The sequence below is a fragment of the Pygoscelis adeliae genome, unplaced genomic scaffold (assembly GCF_000699105.1).
Source record: "Pygoscelis adeliae isolate BGI_AS28 unplaced genomic scaffold, ASM69910v1 Scaffold154, whole genome shotgun sequence".
In the NCBI taxonomy this organism is placed as follows: Eukaryota; Metazoa; Chordata; class Aves; order Sphenisciformes; family Spheniscidae; genus Pygoscelis; species Pygoscelis adeliae.
The window spans coordinates 4,302,354-4,320,555 of NW_008825113.1; the positions used below are offsets into that span (position 1 = coordinate 4,302,354).

The following is an 18,202-nucleotide window of genomic DNA, read 5'->3' on the forward strand; positions in this document are numbered from 1 at the left end:
AAATACCCCCTTTTAAATAATCTTTCTGAATCTTCAATAAAAAAAAGACTTACTTGAGTGACCGAAAATAACTGTATGCACAGGAGAGGGTTAAACCTATCAAGCTAGTTATGTAAAGGGACTGAATATGGTGCTCTGTAAACCCAAAGTCATTCTGGGTCTTTGGCAGAGAGTCAGGCCACCTCACGGTTTCCTGATGTCTACGCTGGTTGTTGTAAAAACATATGGAAAATTAAATCTTGTAAATAATCAGCCTGACAGAGGAATATTTGGGGAGAAAAGATTCCTCACCTTGTGTTCAAAATTAAAAAGTTCAGTCAATTGCTATACTGATTCACAGTGAACTGTTACAAAGAAGTTGGCTGGACCAACACTTTCACCCAAAAGAAACATAAAAAAGCTGTGATTGCACAGCAGCAGGGATTTTTACTTGCGCGATTAAGGTATCAGCAACAAGTTGTGCAGCTCCCGTTAAACTGCTAACTTCTGGGGCTTATCCTGCCACCCAGACATTTGACTTATACATCCAAAGCCAGTGACTTTCAAAGCAAAGACTAAAGCTCCATTCTTAATCCACTTTACACACGCTCATAAAAATCTCAAAGGGAAAGGTACACAAAGCTCTCTCCATCCCTCACACCTTCCTACCAAGCAGGGAATCATCTTTTCTGCTCTCTGTCCCATACTTAAACAGCAAGGCATAACCCATGGCATACCCTCTTTCTTGATATATGTATCATAGCAGATTTTGGTGAAAACTAAAAGATATAAAGTATCAGGAGCTTTATAATATGTGACTATTGCTTTGGAGAGGGCTTATTATCCTTTGATTATTAACATGCTAAATCTTCAGGAACATCTAGTGATGGTGGGTAGCTCAGGTTTCGGTTGGAGGTATTTCACAGATTTATCACAAATGACAGAGCATTTAGCCTGTAGAAAGCAGGCTCCCCACAACAGCATCATTTTGAGAGCTCGAAGTTATGACGCATCTGCAAATGTAGGCCTATATCCCCTACTTCCTCTAAAGTCTTGTTGTAATAGTAATGTGCCTTTGTTCACACTTCCAGAAGAGAAATATAAAATACGACTATTTAATAAAAACAAGATTATTTGTTAATAAATGAGATGGGAGCAACTGACTTGATGATCATATTTCAATGCTGGTGAAAAGAAAAGCAAAGAGAAACGGTGGCAGATGAGTTACCTAGAAAAACAGCTCTGAACTAAAGGCTGGGAAGGGACCTGACTGCTCTCTGAGTTCATCAGGCAGGGAGGGCAGAAGCAGCTCTTTAATTTGAAGGTCAACATCAGCAGAGGAAAAACTGGGTCAAAACTCGGCACTTAAGTTGGCAGTTTGATAAAGTTTTCTAAGCGTCAGAGGAGTGAGACTCTGAAATGGTATTGCAGAGGAGGCGACAAGACTAGTGAAGTTAACCAGAGTTAAGGCAGAGGTTTACCAGTTTTGCAGAGGTGTTATGTGTGGTTGTCACTGGGACTGAATATCTTCATCCAGGAGTTTCAGCCTGTCTGTGCTGGGTTTCTTTAGGGAACAGACTTGCTGCGTATGCTAATCTGTGCTGTTTTCTGCGACATCGAAAAATATCAGAACATATCTTCCTGAAGTTGCTTAAACCTGCAATCTGCTGCTAGCAGGGGTTTCTAACTGGCAGATAGGAAGGGTATTACCCGATCTGCATGACCAGTCTTGTTAACATCAGTGGGACTATTCAGATGTATTTGCAGACTGATGGCGTAGAGCTGAGTTTACACTAAACCCATCTGTCACCATGCCTTTGGTAAGTATATTCTTACAGCAACAGGTGAAGTATATCAGGGGCAAGGAAGTTTAGCGTACTGTTCGTTTGGTAAAATATCTATGACATTCTGAGATTTGTTGCTTAAAAATAAAAAGATTTTCTAGCAAACCAAAACTCATTTGAACTTAAAAATAAACCCTTGGTGATCCCATTTTCAAATATATGCAGCAGTTTTAAAGTTCAGTATTTTCCCCAGACAAAACAATAAACATTGAAGATATGAAATTTCCATCTTTGAAAGAATCGTGGTGCCAGAGTATTCATTCTGTTGCAATTCAACAACTGAATTAGATTTCTGGATGCTGAGCTGATGGAACAGAACTGACAAATAATAAATGGATTTACCTGCTCTTCTATACCTTTGGGTATAAGCAGCTAGCAATAGTGAATTACATAAATATAACCGTAAAGTTTAGAGATATTCGCATCCAGGCACTTACTGCCTTCAATCAGATGGTCTCTGAAGAGCAATTACGTTGGTACAGATTACAAAAATGTTTTTCTGAATAGGAAAAATGTTCAAATGGACCTACATAGCTTCTATAATTTAATCTGCTAACATAAGAGTTCTCAGTTTTTTACCATCGTATTCCCTCACAGATACTGTCCACAAATTGTCTTTTTTCGCCCATTTCTAAACAACGTGTCCTAGTTCTTAACAAGCAGTCAAATGGTGTATTTTGAAAAAGAATTTAGGAATAGAAGATTTACTTCTCCATTGGTCCCTCTAATAATTTTTAAATACGATGCCATAGTTGACAGACATTTTTCTATTTAAAAACATTAAATCTATTCTTACCTCATAAGCATTTCAGCCAAACTCTTTGCATCTAGAAGAAAATAGAAGAAATGTCATCACAAATGAAAATCTATTTGATAGATGGATTATTAGGAAGTAAGTGATTTGAATTAGCCATGTGTAAAACCACTGCTGTTTCTCAGATCAGTGGCAAGAATAAAATAATCTCTAAAACTCCCAACTTTTGCTGAAACTGCATTTCTGCCCCAGACAGCCCTGTTTAGTTCCTCAGTAGCACCAAAGATGCTTAGAGAAGTACAAGCTACCATTGGCTTAACTAGAAAAAACTACAGAATCTTATCAGAAGGAGGAACGGTTTAACAAATAACGGGGATCTCTGTTCCTTCATGCCACGGTTAGCAAGTCAACAGGTGAGGAAGGAAGAAAAGGCAAGAAGACAGAAATGTTGACGTCCATCTCTGGGCAGGAGCCAAACCCAAGCTGGATGAGCAGTTGCCAACCTGCCATTTCCAAACCAAACCTGACTGCATGGAGGTCTGAGCAAGGGAGGTCTCCAAGGAGTCAACTTGTTTGGTTGCTCTCAAATACGAATGCTTTTCCACTAGCAATAATTCAAAACTACTACTGGGTCTTCAGAGGACAGTCTATACACAAAACAGGAGGTGGCTTATTCCCACATGGTTCAGCCCTGCAAAGCGGGGTGCTGCTGAAGGAGAAATATTCCTCCTGTTGTTGTCATTGCTGATATTATTAGCGTAAAATCCTTTGGGGATATAATTATTCTGGTACTTAACAGATCAAAAGACATAGCTGAAGGGTGGTTCACCCACTGTTCTTCAGGTAGCTTTCTGTAAAACTTTATCAACATACTATAACAAGTTCTGTAGTATTATTCAGCAAAAATAGACAGCTATGCTTTCTTCTCCTGCAGTCTGCCGCTAAACAAACTCACTCAAAAATGCTGACTCCAGAGTCCTTAAGTATATCACACAGCAACAAAGCAGCCTTTTGTGCAACCAAGTGAAGCAAATCTGAGACGAAAACAATTCCAAGTTCTAAGTCTTCAAGCAACTCTCCTGTTATGTGAAACTTCAAATTTCTTCTTTTATCTGCTGCTTGTAAATCTACCAGCACCTGCCAAGACATTTACTGAATTTGTCTTTGTTTTCTCCATCTCACCTTTTTCATGTCTTAATCACCTCTTGGGTCTCCTACATCTACAACAATTTCCTTGCTTGTGATCCATTAAATATCCTGCTTTTAAAATTCAGAGGATGCAGGCAGAAACAAACCACCATCTTAATGCATTGCTCTGGCTATATTTGTACTAATTTTTAAAAAGAATGGACAAAGGGCTCATTTTATTAATAAAAAAATCTCAACAAAACCCCTTCCATCCACTTTCTACATTCTGTTTCTCTGATGTTGTGCCAGCTTGCCTGTCTTAAGCTTTATTCCTCACCTACTACTGGAGAAGCTGAAATTCTGTGCTTCCTCTAGGTCTGTTTGCTCCCCTTCTTTATTTTTGACCTTCCCCTATCCCTTATCAGCACAAAGCGTGGCAGATTCCTGGTGGAGGGAAGGACTCTTCATCTGAGATGTCCCATTTAATCCAAACAGTGCTCCATTTAGGCACTCAGACTTTCTATTTTTCACTTTGTTTGGGATTGCCTTTTGCTGTTAATACTCTTATAAATGGTACTTCATAGTAGATGACAATGTCTTTATCATCAGTCATAAACCAAACTACCACTGCTGCTGCTCCCAAATGACATCAGAGAGAGTTTTGCTACTGACTTCTAGGGACGCAGGAAGAGACCCAGTTCTTTTGAAGAATACAAAAAAAAAAAAAGAAGGTCTGGTTCTAAGTCATGTTTTTTTTTCAGCAAACTTTATGATGCTTCTTGTTATTCTAGCAGCACTAGGATCATGAAGAGACTATGCAAACATTCTCCCTCCGGCACACATAATAAGTGTGATTTAATAAGCAAATATTGTTTTCATTCAGCTAGCAGCTTTTGTGAAGCAATTGCTGCCTCCTTAAGTGAAGACTATGGATACTTGTGCAAGTAATTCACAACTCAAGAAAAGCTGAAGGGACAAAGTTGAAGGTTGCTTGGCCCAATGTCATTCAGTTTGCTTCTTACATTTCTTTACCAGGATTAAATGACAAACAACCTCCCGCACATGTTCTCAGGTGTTGCACAGCATATAGCTGAGTTCCATGCTGCCTCTGGAAAAAACCTTACGTTCTCACCATTAAATGTATGTGGCACATATTCAAATGCTCATTAACATATATGCATTCTTGGTCAATGAGATGCAAAGGAGATCGTGCATCTTTGGTTGAAAATAACATGAGGCATCATGCAAGATCATGTTACATGTCAAAAGGTGAACGGGGAAGTACTGCAAAAAAAAAAAGTAACTCCATCAGCAGGGTTTAAATGTACTAATTATTCAAGCAGATTTTTACAATGCTCAGCAGCATTACTGTAGTTAATGATGGCTGTACTGGGCACACAGGTTAGTGTAGGACTGGACCAAAACAAATGTCCCAAGAAGATAAGGGATCTTCTGTATCTGTCAAAGCAAAACCCAGGAGCGTAAAAGCAACTGAATATGCTAACAGTGTGTTAAAAACATCAGATACAGGGGTAATGCTAGTTTCACAAACAAATGAGTATAGACCACAGATTGTAATGTGTATTTCCTACATTACACTTTTGATCAGTAAATTGAGAATACTTCATAAAATGAGTCAGTAACCCAGCCAGTGTCCTACCTCCCAGATTTCAGGTGGGGAAAACAGGGCTCGGGGAGGCCATGAATGACAGAGTGAAGGGGGCTATCTCCCGCTCCAGCCAAGCATCACCCCGTGCCTTAGTGAAAAAGACAAACTGCTCTTCACTGTGGGTTTGACACATGACTGCGTCAGGCACCGACCCAGCGACAGCCCTCACTTCCATTTGCTGGGGCAGCCGCCTTTAAAATGCTTAACACATTTGGCTTGCCCCCTGGGAAATCAGGGGCCATGATACTGTTTTAAATTGCATGCTGCCACTTCTGAACTATCATGCCACGCTGATACTTTCTGCTTGGATTAAGGTGGGTTGCATTTTAAAACAAAGGTAAAACTATTACGGTAGTAGTGGAGCTAGGTTAATAGTAAGGAGGAAGAGTGGGAAGTCATCAGGTTTCTCTTGTAATATATGCTGACCTACTGAATGGCTGCATGAACTCCAGCAGTCAATTGACCTTCTTGTGACCTGACCTGTGGAACTACTAAACTGGGCAAAAAGTAGGGCTTTTCTGAAAACTATGCTTTCTTTCCAAACAGAGTACTCCTGGAGAAATAAATCATACTGGGCATGACACAGGAGGAAGACAAAGGTTTACCTGTCACTACATGCTAAAACAAGGAGTAAAAGGATTAAGAATGGAGAGACTGCTGTTCTTATGCTATATTTTACCCCACAGAAACTGGAACCACAACCCATTGTCTATAAGCACAGATACAAATGTTTGCATGCAGAATGTACTGCAAATAAATCTGCAATTCCCACGCCTCTTTGTCAAGCAAGTTCAAAGAAAATGCACCTCCTGGAACCACAAAAGCAAGAATTATGTTTGTAACTTGTATAAATTCATTTAGAAGGTCCCGCTGTGGAAACTATTATTTCTGATGTAGACTAGAGGAAAGTCGACGGTAGAATCATGATTTAGGAAAAATGAGTCCTGTACCTCAGAGAAACCCCACCAGGCGATACATATCAAGTGATAATGACAGGATTTCAATTTCAAATTTAATTCAGATGAAAGTTGAACACAACAACTACTAAAGCAAGACTTTTTTTTTTGTTAGGAGATCAGAAAAACTTGCACGCAGGATTTTTTTAGAGAACTTACTAAGGAGTTCTCTGGAACAGCAATACTGATTGTCAATAAGACTTTTAGAACATGAAGTAATCTTCAGAAGAGCAGGAAATGGCTAACATGGGATCAGTCTTCAAAAAGAATGAACAAAAAAAATCTGAATTACTGAAGTCCTATCAATATGACCTTGGCAATGAGCAAAAAGATGAAAAAAATGGAATGAAACTTGGTGAAATGAATTAAAGGAGATGGAATAATTGAGGTCAATCAATATAGGCTTGTGGTCAATCAGCCACGTCAAAGTTGATTTTTTTAAAATGAGATTAAAATCCACTGAGAATTGATGACATTGGAAAAACTCTCACTGAGATATGATTAAATAGCATTAAAATATTATATTTATATTTCTCTAGAGCAAAGTTTTGGTATCTCAAATTATTTTAATAACAAAGTTGCATGATGCAAAATATTAACACAACAGCCATTTTACATGGGTTTCAACATATTCAAAATGCAATTTTAAGAGACAGTCATTGTTTAGTATTTCTTTTCATCGTGCACCATGGGACATCACACTTGGTACTTTTATCAGTGGTCTGGAGTAAATGAAATAATATCTGATAAAAGTTTGAAAATTACACAAGAATTAGGCAGCTAAAATACAATGAAAATGCCAGGTCATTAAGGCATAGCAATCTGGATCATCAGGTAGGCTGGCCACAAGTTAGCAAGGTATCTGTATTAGTATAAGGTCATATATCAAGAATACAAGCCATAGCTATACAATGGAGAATGTTATCCTGTTGCACTGCAATCAGAGAATTGCCAGGTGATCTCAATGGATAAGACGTTAAAAGCAAACTCTAAAAATAATGCTGTACCCAAAAAGGTGATCCTTGCAGATACAGACAGAAGACCGTAAAGGGAAAGAAGAAAGGCTGTTACCTCTCTATCTGATGCTGATATGTCTGTTGCTCTGTTGCTAGTATACTATGTTAATTTCTAGCATGCACAGATGAGGAAAGCGACCTAAAGATTGCAAAGGGATGAGATAAAAGCCTTGAAATTAATAATTGATAGGAAGACTACAGAGAAAAATTAAAGAAGATTCATCTGTTTCATTTACCAATGAAAACATGAAGAAATTACTTGGTTACCACCATGTAAAAGGAATATCCTCAGAGACTGAAAATACGATACAAAAAAGAACTCCAGTCCCTGTACGGCAGACAGAAGTGTAACAGGACCAGATGGCTGGGACGTCAAGCTGTAACTTGACAAATTCAGATAAGAAGTGAGATGCAACTTTTACAGAAATGGTAGTTAAATACTGATGACTTTTATCAAAAGTACTGATGAATTCTTTGTCACTGCCTATGTTTAAGTGAAGATCAGATATTTTTCTAAATTCCTATATTCTGAGATGAAATAATTCAGAGAAGTCTCATGTTATGCAAAAACCATACTGGCCAGTCATCATCAGCCTTCCTTAAGGGACTGTAACTCAAGAATCTATGAATACTTGTAAATTAACCATGAAAAACTAGATATGCACAGCCATCATTTCCTGGAGTCAAGGAGCTCAAAATATCCTGCTCGTTACTGGATGGAATTCCACAGTATTTCTGAGAAGATAAGATAACACTTTCTTCACCTTTAACCCACCACTTTTTTGATGAAAAAAACTGCACAGAGGTAAATGACTTAAAAGATTTTGAATGACAAAGTTGTTATACAAGCTAAAGCATCCAGATGCCCTGATTTCCAGAGCTGTGTGTTAACCATAAGGCTAGTTGTCATCTTGATCTACAAATTTGCCCATGCTTAAGAGCCCTGAATCTCTGTCTTTTTTTGTAAAAACATCCAAAATATTGTTGCAAAAGACAAAACAAGACCCAGAAGAGAGACAAGTAGATGGTAAGGTGAGATGGAATATGCAGGGTTGGCCCTGGCTTTAATATATATCATGATCATATTTTGGTTAAAATACAAATAAGTGAACAATTTGGTGGCTCTTGGAAATGATTAGACTTATTTTTGCAGATGATAAATCACTTTACTATTTATTCAGTGTGTGATTTGAAAGGCTTTTTCCCAAATACTTTCAGTGTAAGGTCTGCTGTCATGTGCTAGTGCAAAACCTACAGGGCCAAGTGCAGAAGTGGCAGACTGCAAGGGTCGAAAACCTGGCTGTGGCTCAGCCAGGGGTATTTACTAGAAGACTGAACAAATCTTGAACAAATTTACAGATCTAAAACCTATTCACATAGCAAAATCCTGAATTTGAATAGGATTAGAGAAAAGTACAGGTCAGCAACAATGAAAGTTCAGTGAACAATGAAATGCTGTTGCAATAGTTCTGTTATAATACATCATAGGGAAAAAGATGTGGTAACAAATCCGAGAATATCTGGTTGTGTTTTCTAGCCTACTAACATGTGACTACTTTCATTTTATAATTTGGGAATCATGGTTTGCATCTGCTGGAAAACTGAAATCCCCCCATCTTCAGAACATCTGGTTTTACCCTTAAAAAAAAATGATTTTAGGTTATTGAGACCATTCACAAGGGCAACAAACAACAACAAAAAAAAGGAAAACAAACACCAACACATGAGAATTATTTTCCTTTCCCCATGCAAAATAATAACAATGGATGCAAGAGTAATTTTTTAGAAACTTACTACCAAATGAAAAAGAAGGAATTTCTGTAGAAAACACATATGCTTTGTTACCTCATGTCTGTTACATATTGCAGCAAAATGACACCAGCGGGGGACTGAACAGTTTGATCACATGCAGCCCCACTTGTACTTTCATGTTCAGGGAGTATGCACATGCAGAAATAAGTGCCACAGCTGTCATCTTACCTCGCAGCCTCTTCAGCCTCTGCTCCCTCCTCCTCCTCCGCACGATCAGCAGCATCACAAAAAGCAGCAAGACCCCAACCAAGATACAGGAAATGGTCACCAGCATCTTTAGCCCTTCATTGGTTGCCAGGCCTTCCTCACTTTGCACAACTGACTTAATGAGTGGAGGGATTGTACCTGGAAACAGTGTCATGATATTAGATGCCTATTAATGAAGACAAAAGATTGAGTTCTCAGGGAATACGGCATGTTATATGCTTCAGCTGCATGCAGAACATTAAGAAGGATTTGTCATGTTCAGGGCGGATGCTATGTTTGCATGTGTAATGGCCATGCACACGTAACCAGTCACACTGGTAACAAGGTACTGACTGCAGAGATTCATAGATTATCAGAAATCGAGAAGAGGGGCATTCATTGATGAAAGAAAACCATGCCCGTTACACAGTCAAATGCTACGATTAATTTTAAGTCATATTAAATCATTACAAAGCTGTAAAAGATCTCAGTACCTATGTATACTACTCCTTAGTGTGGGAAAATTGCACTGCTGCAACACATTCATATTTTCTGCTGGGCTTTTCTTTGTAAGGAACGTATTCGACAAAGTTCATTTTGTGCTACATACATCAGATGAATCCTTTGCACAGAAACATTCTTATATCACGTCTTAGGGGTGCAGCAGTGATATTGATCTGAAATTCAGATAGCCAACCTGATGCTGATTTGCTAAAGAGTGTCCGACATTATGCTCATCAGTAAAACAGGAGAGTAACACTGGATAGAAACAATCAAATTTTGAGAGTGAAATGAGGGAAATGAATCTACAAACTACTGGCACCAGCAGGCAGCTCACTTTTTCATTTTGGGACATATTTGCATTTTGAATATATCTGGCTTCCTGGTGATATATAATACTTGAACTTTTCAATTCTTTTTTCTGTATTTCTAAAGGACGTGAGAAGACTGCAGCACTTTCTTTGGAAGGCTCTTTAGTCATGGAAGGCTTCTCACTCATTTCCTGATTACTATTAAACTGCTGAGTGCAACCACAAATGAGGCTATAAAATACAGATTTTTTTGAAATACGTAGAAACGCGCAAGTATTGTGAACTATGATGAGTTTCTATGGAAGCTATTCAATTTTAAACAGCTACTGAAACATAAAAGTGGCTACTTACTTGCTAAAAGGTTAGGAGGGTGAGATAGAAAAACAGGCACATCCTTTTTTACATTTTAATTGCTGCATTGTGTGATATAGTTATATCTCATTATGTACCATACAGTATCAGAAAAAAAAAATTGTGATATGATGCAGTACAATGTGAGTGCCATAATGACAGTGAAAATGTAGAATTCTAAGCCATGTTTTTTCAGAAGAGCTATTTGAGTTGCATATAATGAGAAGAGTAGTTCCCTAAAGGGATGGAGATAAACAGAAAAGCTACAACCATCCAAACCTATATCATGTACTTTGGAAAATTTATTTTCTTACAATTGCATTTTGAATATTTTTCTACTGTTCCATTGCAGTTCTTCCCCATAATTTTCCTTCTTTTTCTAATTTTCCATTTCTTGGAATAAACACACAGCAGGATTTTTTCATCTTGTCTTAACTGAGATACAGTTTTTGCACTACTCTAAAGGCAAAGAAAATGATTAGATGAAGAAATAGAAGGAACTTCAAGCTCTTGAAGGTAATACTAATAACAGTCTCTAAATCCTCCTAAACCCTTCTGAATACAGGGCCAAATTTTTCTCTGAATTAAAGTCACACAGACCATTAGCTAAGGACTGTTGGTTTCAATATTACCTAAAATTATGTCTTGCTCTCCTTAATACTTCGATGCAAATCAAATTAGAGTGGCCTAAATTTCAGTTAAACCTTAAGTGTTTAGGTAAACGATTATCATTTTCCATAGCTCTTCCAAGTAAAGTGTAAACCTCATAATGCTATATACAGGCAGTACAAGCTTAATTAAAAAAAACATACCGCAAGTTTATATACCCTTCACATTATCCATTTGTGGATATTCAGTAATTGTATTAGAAACTACCAAGACCTAAACCTGCTATCCATTGAGAAAACACCATTTTGACATTTGTTGTCATTCTGTGTGTTGGCTAGGAGTGGAATAGTCAAAGCTTTTCTCAGAACAAAGTCACAGACAAATTGGGAGGGTTTGGGGTTTTTTCCAGGTCAGTTCACCATCGCCCTTTGTTAGCCTGCTTTACTGGTGCTTCACAGAAGTTGTAATTTGAATGTCTCTGACCCCATTTTCCCCTATGTTGCAGCCCTTCCAGCATCTCCCATTGCAGTTTGCGACATTAGGACTACCAAGTGTTTTCCTGTGTCCTAACTGTTCTTCATGGTTGGAAGTCCCCTGGTGGGCTAGAATCAATTAGCATAGTTTAGAGCAGCTACCAAGCTGATCTGATTTAATGTCAGGGTTACTGAGTAGCTGATCTCTGAGTCAGGAAGCTCCTTTGCAGCACTACACACTACAGCTGGCCATTGCTAAAAATATCTTCTTAAGTATTGAGTGCAAATATTCTGAAAAACAAGGGGCAGGAAGGTCATAAAATCTGTGAGCTGAAAATGGTTAGCTGAAACATACGCATATATATATACTTTAGAACGGAAAGTAAAAAGTTGCACGTAGATCTGCCATTAACCTTTTGACCTAATTCTCCATGAAGAGATTTAAGGTAAAGGATACTTAGCCATGATATTTCTCAGGAGCTCTATCACAGATAACAATCAGCTACTGCAGTCCAAACAAAATGACTGAAAGACTCAAGGGTTTCTACAAAGTTTACAAAGGCTTTATCTTAAGACTGCTAAAGCTCCTAAGCTTGTTCTTAGCATTTGGTATCCTAGAACTTTTGCACATGTATTATCTAATCTTCAAAGTCCTATCCTTGTATCTGTTTTATCCTAAGGCAGCTGTGACCCCTAGAAGCTGGAAGGCACTAATCTCACATCACAAGACGAATCAATGGTAGAGGTAGGGTTAGCACTCAAAAGCAGAGCTGCCCAAAAATTTCCACTGGCATGCTTTCTGTAAATGAAAAATTCACTTTCTATGAAAGCAAAAATTTCTGCATGAAGTATTCATAGAAAATGTTAATTTCTAATCAGACACTATTTGCCAAATCTGAAGTGCCTTAAGCCTACGCAGCTTACCAAGGAACAAATGAATGGGGAGCTGGGACTCTGTAAGGACAAATTTTGCTTTAGAAGCACTGAAACATTTCTTCTATGAAATCCCTTATGTGGGAATAGATTGTCTTCATTTTCATTAATGATAATAATAATCAACTTATCATTTTAGTTCTGCACCAAATATAACAAATTCAGAAAACTTGAAAACTGAAATTTGCTTTTGCAGCCACGGAAGCCTTCCAGCCTCTCAACCTTGTGGTCAGTATTTGACATCATGCTGCTTCTCCAAGGCAAAATATAGTCCTGGCAAAGCACGCTTGATAAACAAAGCCATCAATGCTGTAAATGAGAAATTTTCTAGCCGACCAGAAGCAGTGGCCCAGGAAATTTAATGCTATAAATATTTTTATTGTTTCATTTTCTCACTTTTAAAGTTGTCATACAGCAACACACAAAATCAAATGGCGTGCAGGTCACAGTATGTGAAACCAAGGTCCAAAAATCAGAGTCTGACAACATTTCAAATCAGTTCATTGTAAGCATACATTTGATTTCACTGCCATCAGTGGGAGTTTAAGGCTCTGGACTTACATTTTCATATAATCTCATTTTAAGGTATGGCTTAAGACTGTTTGCCCCAGTTATACATATGTAACAATAATTGTGGATGTAAAAAAAAGATCACTGAAAGTTGGATGCTGCCTGTAGAAAGATACTGGAAAGAAAAGAGGATAGGCTAAGTAAAGGGGCAAGAAATTAACTCATAATACGTGATACAGTTATTATTGACAACATCTATATTGCTCAGTAAAACAGGTCCCAAGTCTACCTGGCAAGACCTGGCAGCATTTGTGTAATAACTACTTGGATCTTGGTTTCCAAAGTGCTGAGACAAAATCTTTCTCTTAATTTTTTAGAGTGTCTGAAATAATGTGAGGGCTGTGAGGCAGCTTACAAAAATGACATTTTCACAGAAAAACATGAGGGGATGTGCTATTTGCAAAAGGGTGAGCCATGAGGGCATGTGTTGTTAATTATCTGCAACTGATGAGTACCTAGCGCAAAGACTGGGATAGTAGTAGAGGATGTGTAAGATGCAGAGGTTTAAACCCTGCCTGATTCATATCCCATATTTCTGACCGGGAATGGTCCCTGTTGCTTGCTCTTCCCTGCGCCATACATGGGTATTGTCCTGGAGAATGCTGGTTTGTGTGGGACAAAACTGTGGCGGGGAGATGTTTTACCAACACAGTTATGAACGATTAACAATTTGGTGCTGTCACTGGACAATTATCAGTTCTTGTTTGAACTTGCTCACTAGTCCTGTTGTTTAATCTAACAGTACAGATGTCGCCAAGTGATTGCACAATACAGCACAATATCCCTGGCAACACAACAAAATTTTACACTGGATGTCTCCAGAAAAGCTCTGGCAATTCACACTAAAGCAATTAAGGAGATTGCCATCTGGAGCCATCTCTGTTGCCTTTTTGCCAGAAATACGTCCATTTCCCACTATAGAGTCAGCAGAAGCACACATGTGCCACCATCACTTTCAATAAATATGACTGACATATTGGCATGTTTGCTCTTGCCCTCATGTTCTGGCTTTTGCAGGGTGGGCAGTAACCCCTGGCAGAAGGGCAGGCTGCAACAATTCCTTCATCCCCTGTGCCCTGCTGCTGGGCATGACAGAGCCATCTGTCACCACCATTAGTTTCACTTTCCCCTGTGTGTAAATACGGATAATAGCATTGCCATTGCTTTGCCCTTGGAGGATGTTGTCTGGAGGCTTTCCTGGAAGACAAGCTAGTTAGCTGCTCCGTTGTGCCACATAATGGGTTTTGAGCTGTGTCACAAGGACATTGCATGGAATAGCAATGAGGCCAGCCACCGCTGTGAATGGCTACAGGAGCCAATTGTATGGAAGACAAAAATTTCATGGAAGAGACGCATGAAATACTAGCAAGTGCTTCTGTGACCACTGGAACTAATGACACCTAGTGTCCTATGGTTACGTGTGTCATGGTTGATTGACTTTGGCGCTGGAGCTTTTCCTCAGTGAGGACAAATAAACACTTTTCCTCTTTTCTGCCTACTGTCATGAAATCAGTAAGCATTTTACGTCTTTGAGACTGTTAGCCCTCTGTCAGCATGGCTAGCAGATTCAAAAAAAGGGGTTTATGGGGGGAAAAAAGAAAGAAAGACAAGCAAAAAAATCACATAAGAAATTAGGGTAAAAACAGTATCTCAGACATATAAATAAAAAGATATACTTACTGCCATCATAATTGAGTGTTGCAAATTTGGCTTGTTTCTCTGCACAGCCAGCACTGTTGCATACTCTCATTTGCAGTTCGTACCAGGTTGCCTCCTGGAGGTCATACAGTATGTAGGACTTTGACAGGGATGTCCGCTGAGCGGTTGTCCAGACTGTTGTCCCAAATGGCCGGTACTCCAGGGTGAAGGAGGTGATGGGGCAGCCACCGTCATTCCAGCCTATCAGGTTCAGCCTCACTCTCGTGGTGTTGATACTAGCAAAAAGCTCTTGTTCCTTCGAAAATTGTGGCTCTAGAAGCAATGATATATTTCAAGTTAAATGCTTAAGTATTACAGATATAGGACTCTCAAAAATATAAAATTAAGAGAATAATTTCTAGGTCAATCCTGACTTCATCTTAAACTCAATGGTTATATATTCAACTTTCCCTCCGCGCACCCCCCCTTCTTAAATGTTTTTTTCACACTTTGTGCCAGACTCACAAACCTAGATTTTCAAATCCATATGTGAAAAAAACCCCATACATCTCTGCATGGACCTGGCTTGCCGGTTTGCGTGGACTGGCACGAGTCAACTAGTAAATCTAGTGCAGACACTTCATATCAGTAAATGCCCCTGCTCACTGCTATGCAAAAAAGAAAGGGTTCAGAACACCATGTAGAAGTACCATAGGAGGCAAATACACTTGAAGAGTGTCCACTGGTGGTCTAGTCTTCTTTTGAAGTGGAATTGAACACAATTTTGTTTGAGAGTGCGGAGGCTTTCATTTGCGGAAAATGACAATTTTGAAGAACTTGCAAGTAAAAATCAAATTTTTAAAAATATTAATATGTTGACATTGCACATGATATATTTGAAAATAATATATACTTTGAAATTTGTATTTCTAAGTTAAGATGTTTCCATTCAGAAAGGGGATAACATTTCTATTTACTTGTCCTGCTTTGGGATCAAATGTTGGTTTCTGTTGATATATACATTAAAGTTTTTTTGACAGTCCTACATAATACAGGAGTAATGACAGTAAAAATGGCACCTTAGAATTGAAATAATGACAGTAGGTGGACAAGACAGGTCATCAAGAAATGTTATTTATATTAAATATTACTGTAGAGCACTTAAAAGTATCATTGTTATTTGCTTAGCAGAAACAAGGGGTTTTTACTATTGGCAGTTACACCTAATGTGATGAAAATTATCTATAATGTGCTTTATTATTCTATATAATAAAGGATTACTTATCCAATGAGAGTCTTTTTGCCATTCTTGTGCCTTGACAAGATGTAGCAAAATGTACTCTTCTCTAAATTCTACAAGAATCTAAAAGAAACTGGTGAACCTGCTGTGTATTATGAACTATTTCAACTGGCTCTGTTAATAGGTTTGGACAGAGATGCTTCTGGAGCTCTCACATTAATTAGAATGATCTCAGCATTCTAAATCACATAGTATCTGGTTCAGTCTGTAAATGTAACACGGGTAGTTTCCAGGCATGTATATCAAGTAACAGAGAAACTCAAAAGGTCGGGAGATCTGCTTTCTCATTAACCATTCGGATGTTATCTGAAGCATGTGTAAACCTTACGTTTCATGCTAAGAAAGCTAGAACACTCAACTTCTACTTCTCTAAATGTCCATTTCTTTAAGGTCAGCAGATCATCCTCCCTGACTACTGATTATCTCAGCATGTACACAGCTGATCTGCAGTCTCCCCTGAGCTTCAGCAAGTCATACCAATCACATCCACCGCATACCAAGTCTTCCCTATGCCAGTGAGTGTTAAATGAAATGTTTACCTTGCTGTGATGCTTAGGAGATCTGCAACAGCACAGGTGTGATGAATAGCATAAAGAAGAGCAGATGTACCTATCACAGTAAACTATCTTTATTATGAAACTGCTCCCAAATCAGGGTATTTCTTACAACCGATGAAGAGACGCAAGATGAGGTGATCTTTAGAGCATTACGCAAAGCTACTCCACTCCGTTGACTTACAGGTAAGACTTTCTAAAGTGCCTCTTTAAGAAGGTCTGTTGCAAAACTTGCTCATAATTCTAACACATACTTTCAATGTGGAACTACCCTCAGCAACCAGGACCATGGGAACCATTGCTGAGTTAGCTAAGAATTCCACAAATTTTGGCTGTTTCTCCTTGCAGAGCTTTATGCAAACTTTTCCTTTATTTTTGACACTTACCCTCTTCAAAGGGTGTTACTTGCATGGCTTCTGCAATACCAGCTTGGAGCAGAAATGAGGCATTGGCTCCATTTCCACACACATAAATATACTCCCCAACTTCCTTCAACATCCAGACAAATAAACCCCTGAATTTTTACAACAGGAGAGGAAACAATTTCCTTATGGCAATAGCAGTAGTTGAATTGCTATAGCCTATGATAGTGGAGACACCCCCTTCCCAAATATCTACCAATCCATCTTAGAAGAAAATTATTAAAGAAATAAGGAAGGAATATCAGCTGGTACGTGCTTCAAGTCCCACAGTGACAACCTCTTCTGTCGCAGCATGGACACAATTGGAAATGTTTCCAAAGCCAATAATAGTAAAATATCTGTCTTCTCGTCAAACCCAGGTCTACAGCAGAATGCAACAGCTTTAGGTGAGCAAAGGGGATGGAAATCAACGTACCTTTTCCAAGTGTTTTGGCCTCAATGATCTCGCTGATGCGTCCTGGCCCCACTCCGTTCTGAGCAGTTAGAGTAAACTTGTACCAAGTGCCACATTTCAGTGTTTCTAAACGGTAGGACCTCTCACTGGGGCTAATGGGGAAACTACCCCACTGCTCACTGTTATCTTCCGAGTACTGCAAAATATAACCTGCAGGGAAAGTATAGATGGCAACGATAAGCCAGACACAAACCACAAATTCTGCAGGTAATATGACAAGTCATTTTAAAGAACTAATAAAACTAGAAAAATCCCATGCACAGGAAGACATACAGCTCTCCCCTGACTAAAAGATACCAGGCAATACATTTTGCCTACCCTTACAACAGCTTAAATACCACTTTTATGATCGCTTCAAAGGGAAAAGAAAGGGATAGACATTTCTAAATACCCTTCAGTCAGCAACAAAGACCAGATGATGAACCTGGACCCTCAAAAATGAATGGTTAGGGATTACATGTCTGGAAAATCAGAGAGAGTAACTGTCATAACAGCTGAGGGTATGCTGGAAGAAAGTGATTAAATCTGTGATTAAACCACCACAAAGAGAAACTGCAATTTACTGAAAGCTGTTATCACGATGATAGTGCACATTAAGCGCTGACAGGAATACGGATTGCTTTGTTTTCTTTTTTTGTAGCCATTCATAATTATATACCAATCCTATCAACATACGATAGTTTAGTAAGAAGTTGCAATTAACCTGAATTATATTACCTCGGATAGAACTGCCACCATTGTC

General features: G+C 38.6%; 1 protein-coding gene across 1 annotated transcript in view; it reads right to left on the reverse strand.

The window, feature by feature from the left end:
- DSCAM (Down syndrome cell adhesion molecule) overlaps nucleotides 1–18,202 on the reverse strand; it is a 413,163-nt gene that overhangs the window by 34,746 nt on the left and 360,215 nt on the right. The window contains 5 exon segments of the mRNA XM_009328037.1: nucleotides 2,620–2,650; nucleotides 9,327–9,503; nucleotides 14,773–15,063; nucleotides 17,422–17,610; nucleotides 18,178–18,202. The exon segment at nucleotides 18,178–18,202 is cut by the window's right edge and continues 32 nt beyond it. Coding sequence (XP_009326312.1) covers nucleotides 2,620–2,650; nucleotides 9,327–9,503; nucleotides 14,773–15,063; nucleotides 17,422–17,610; nucleotides 18,178–18,202 — 713 coding nt within the window.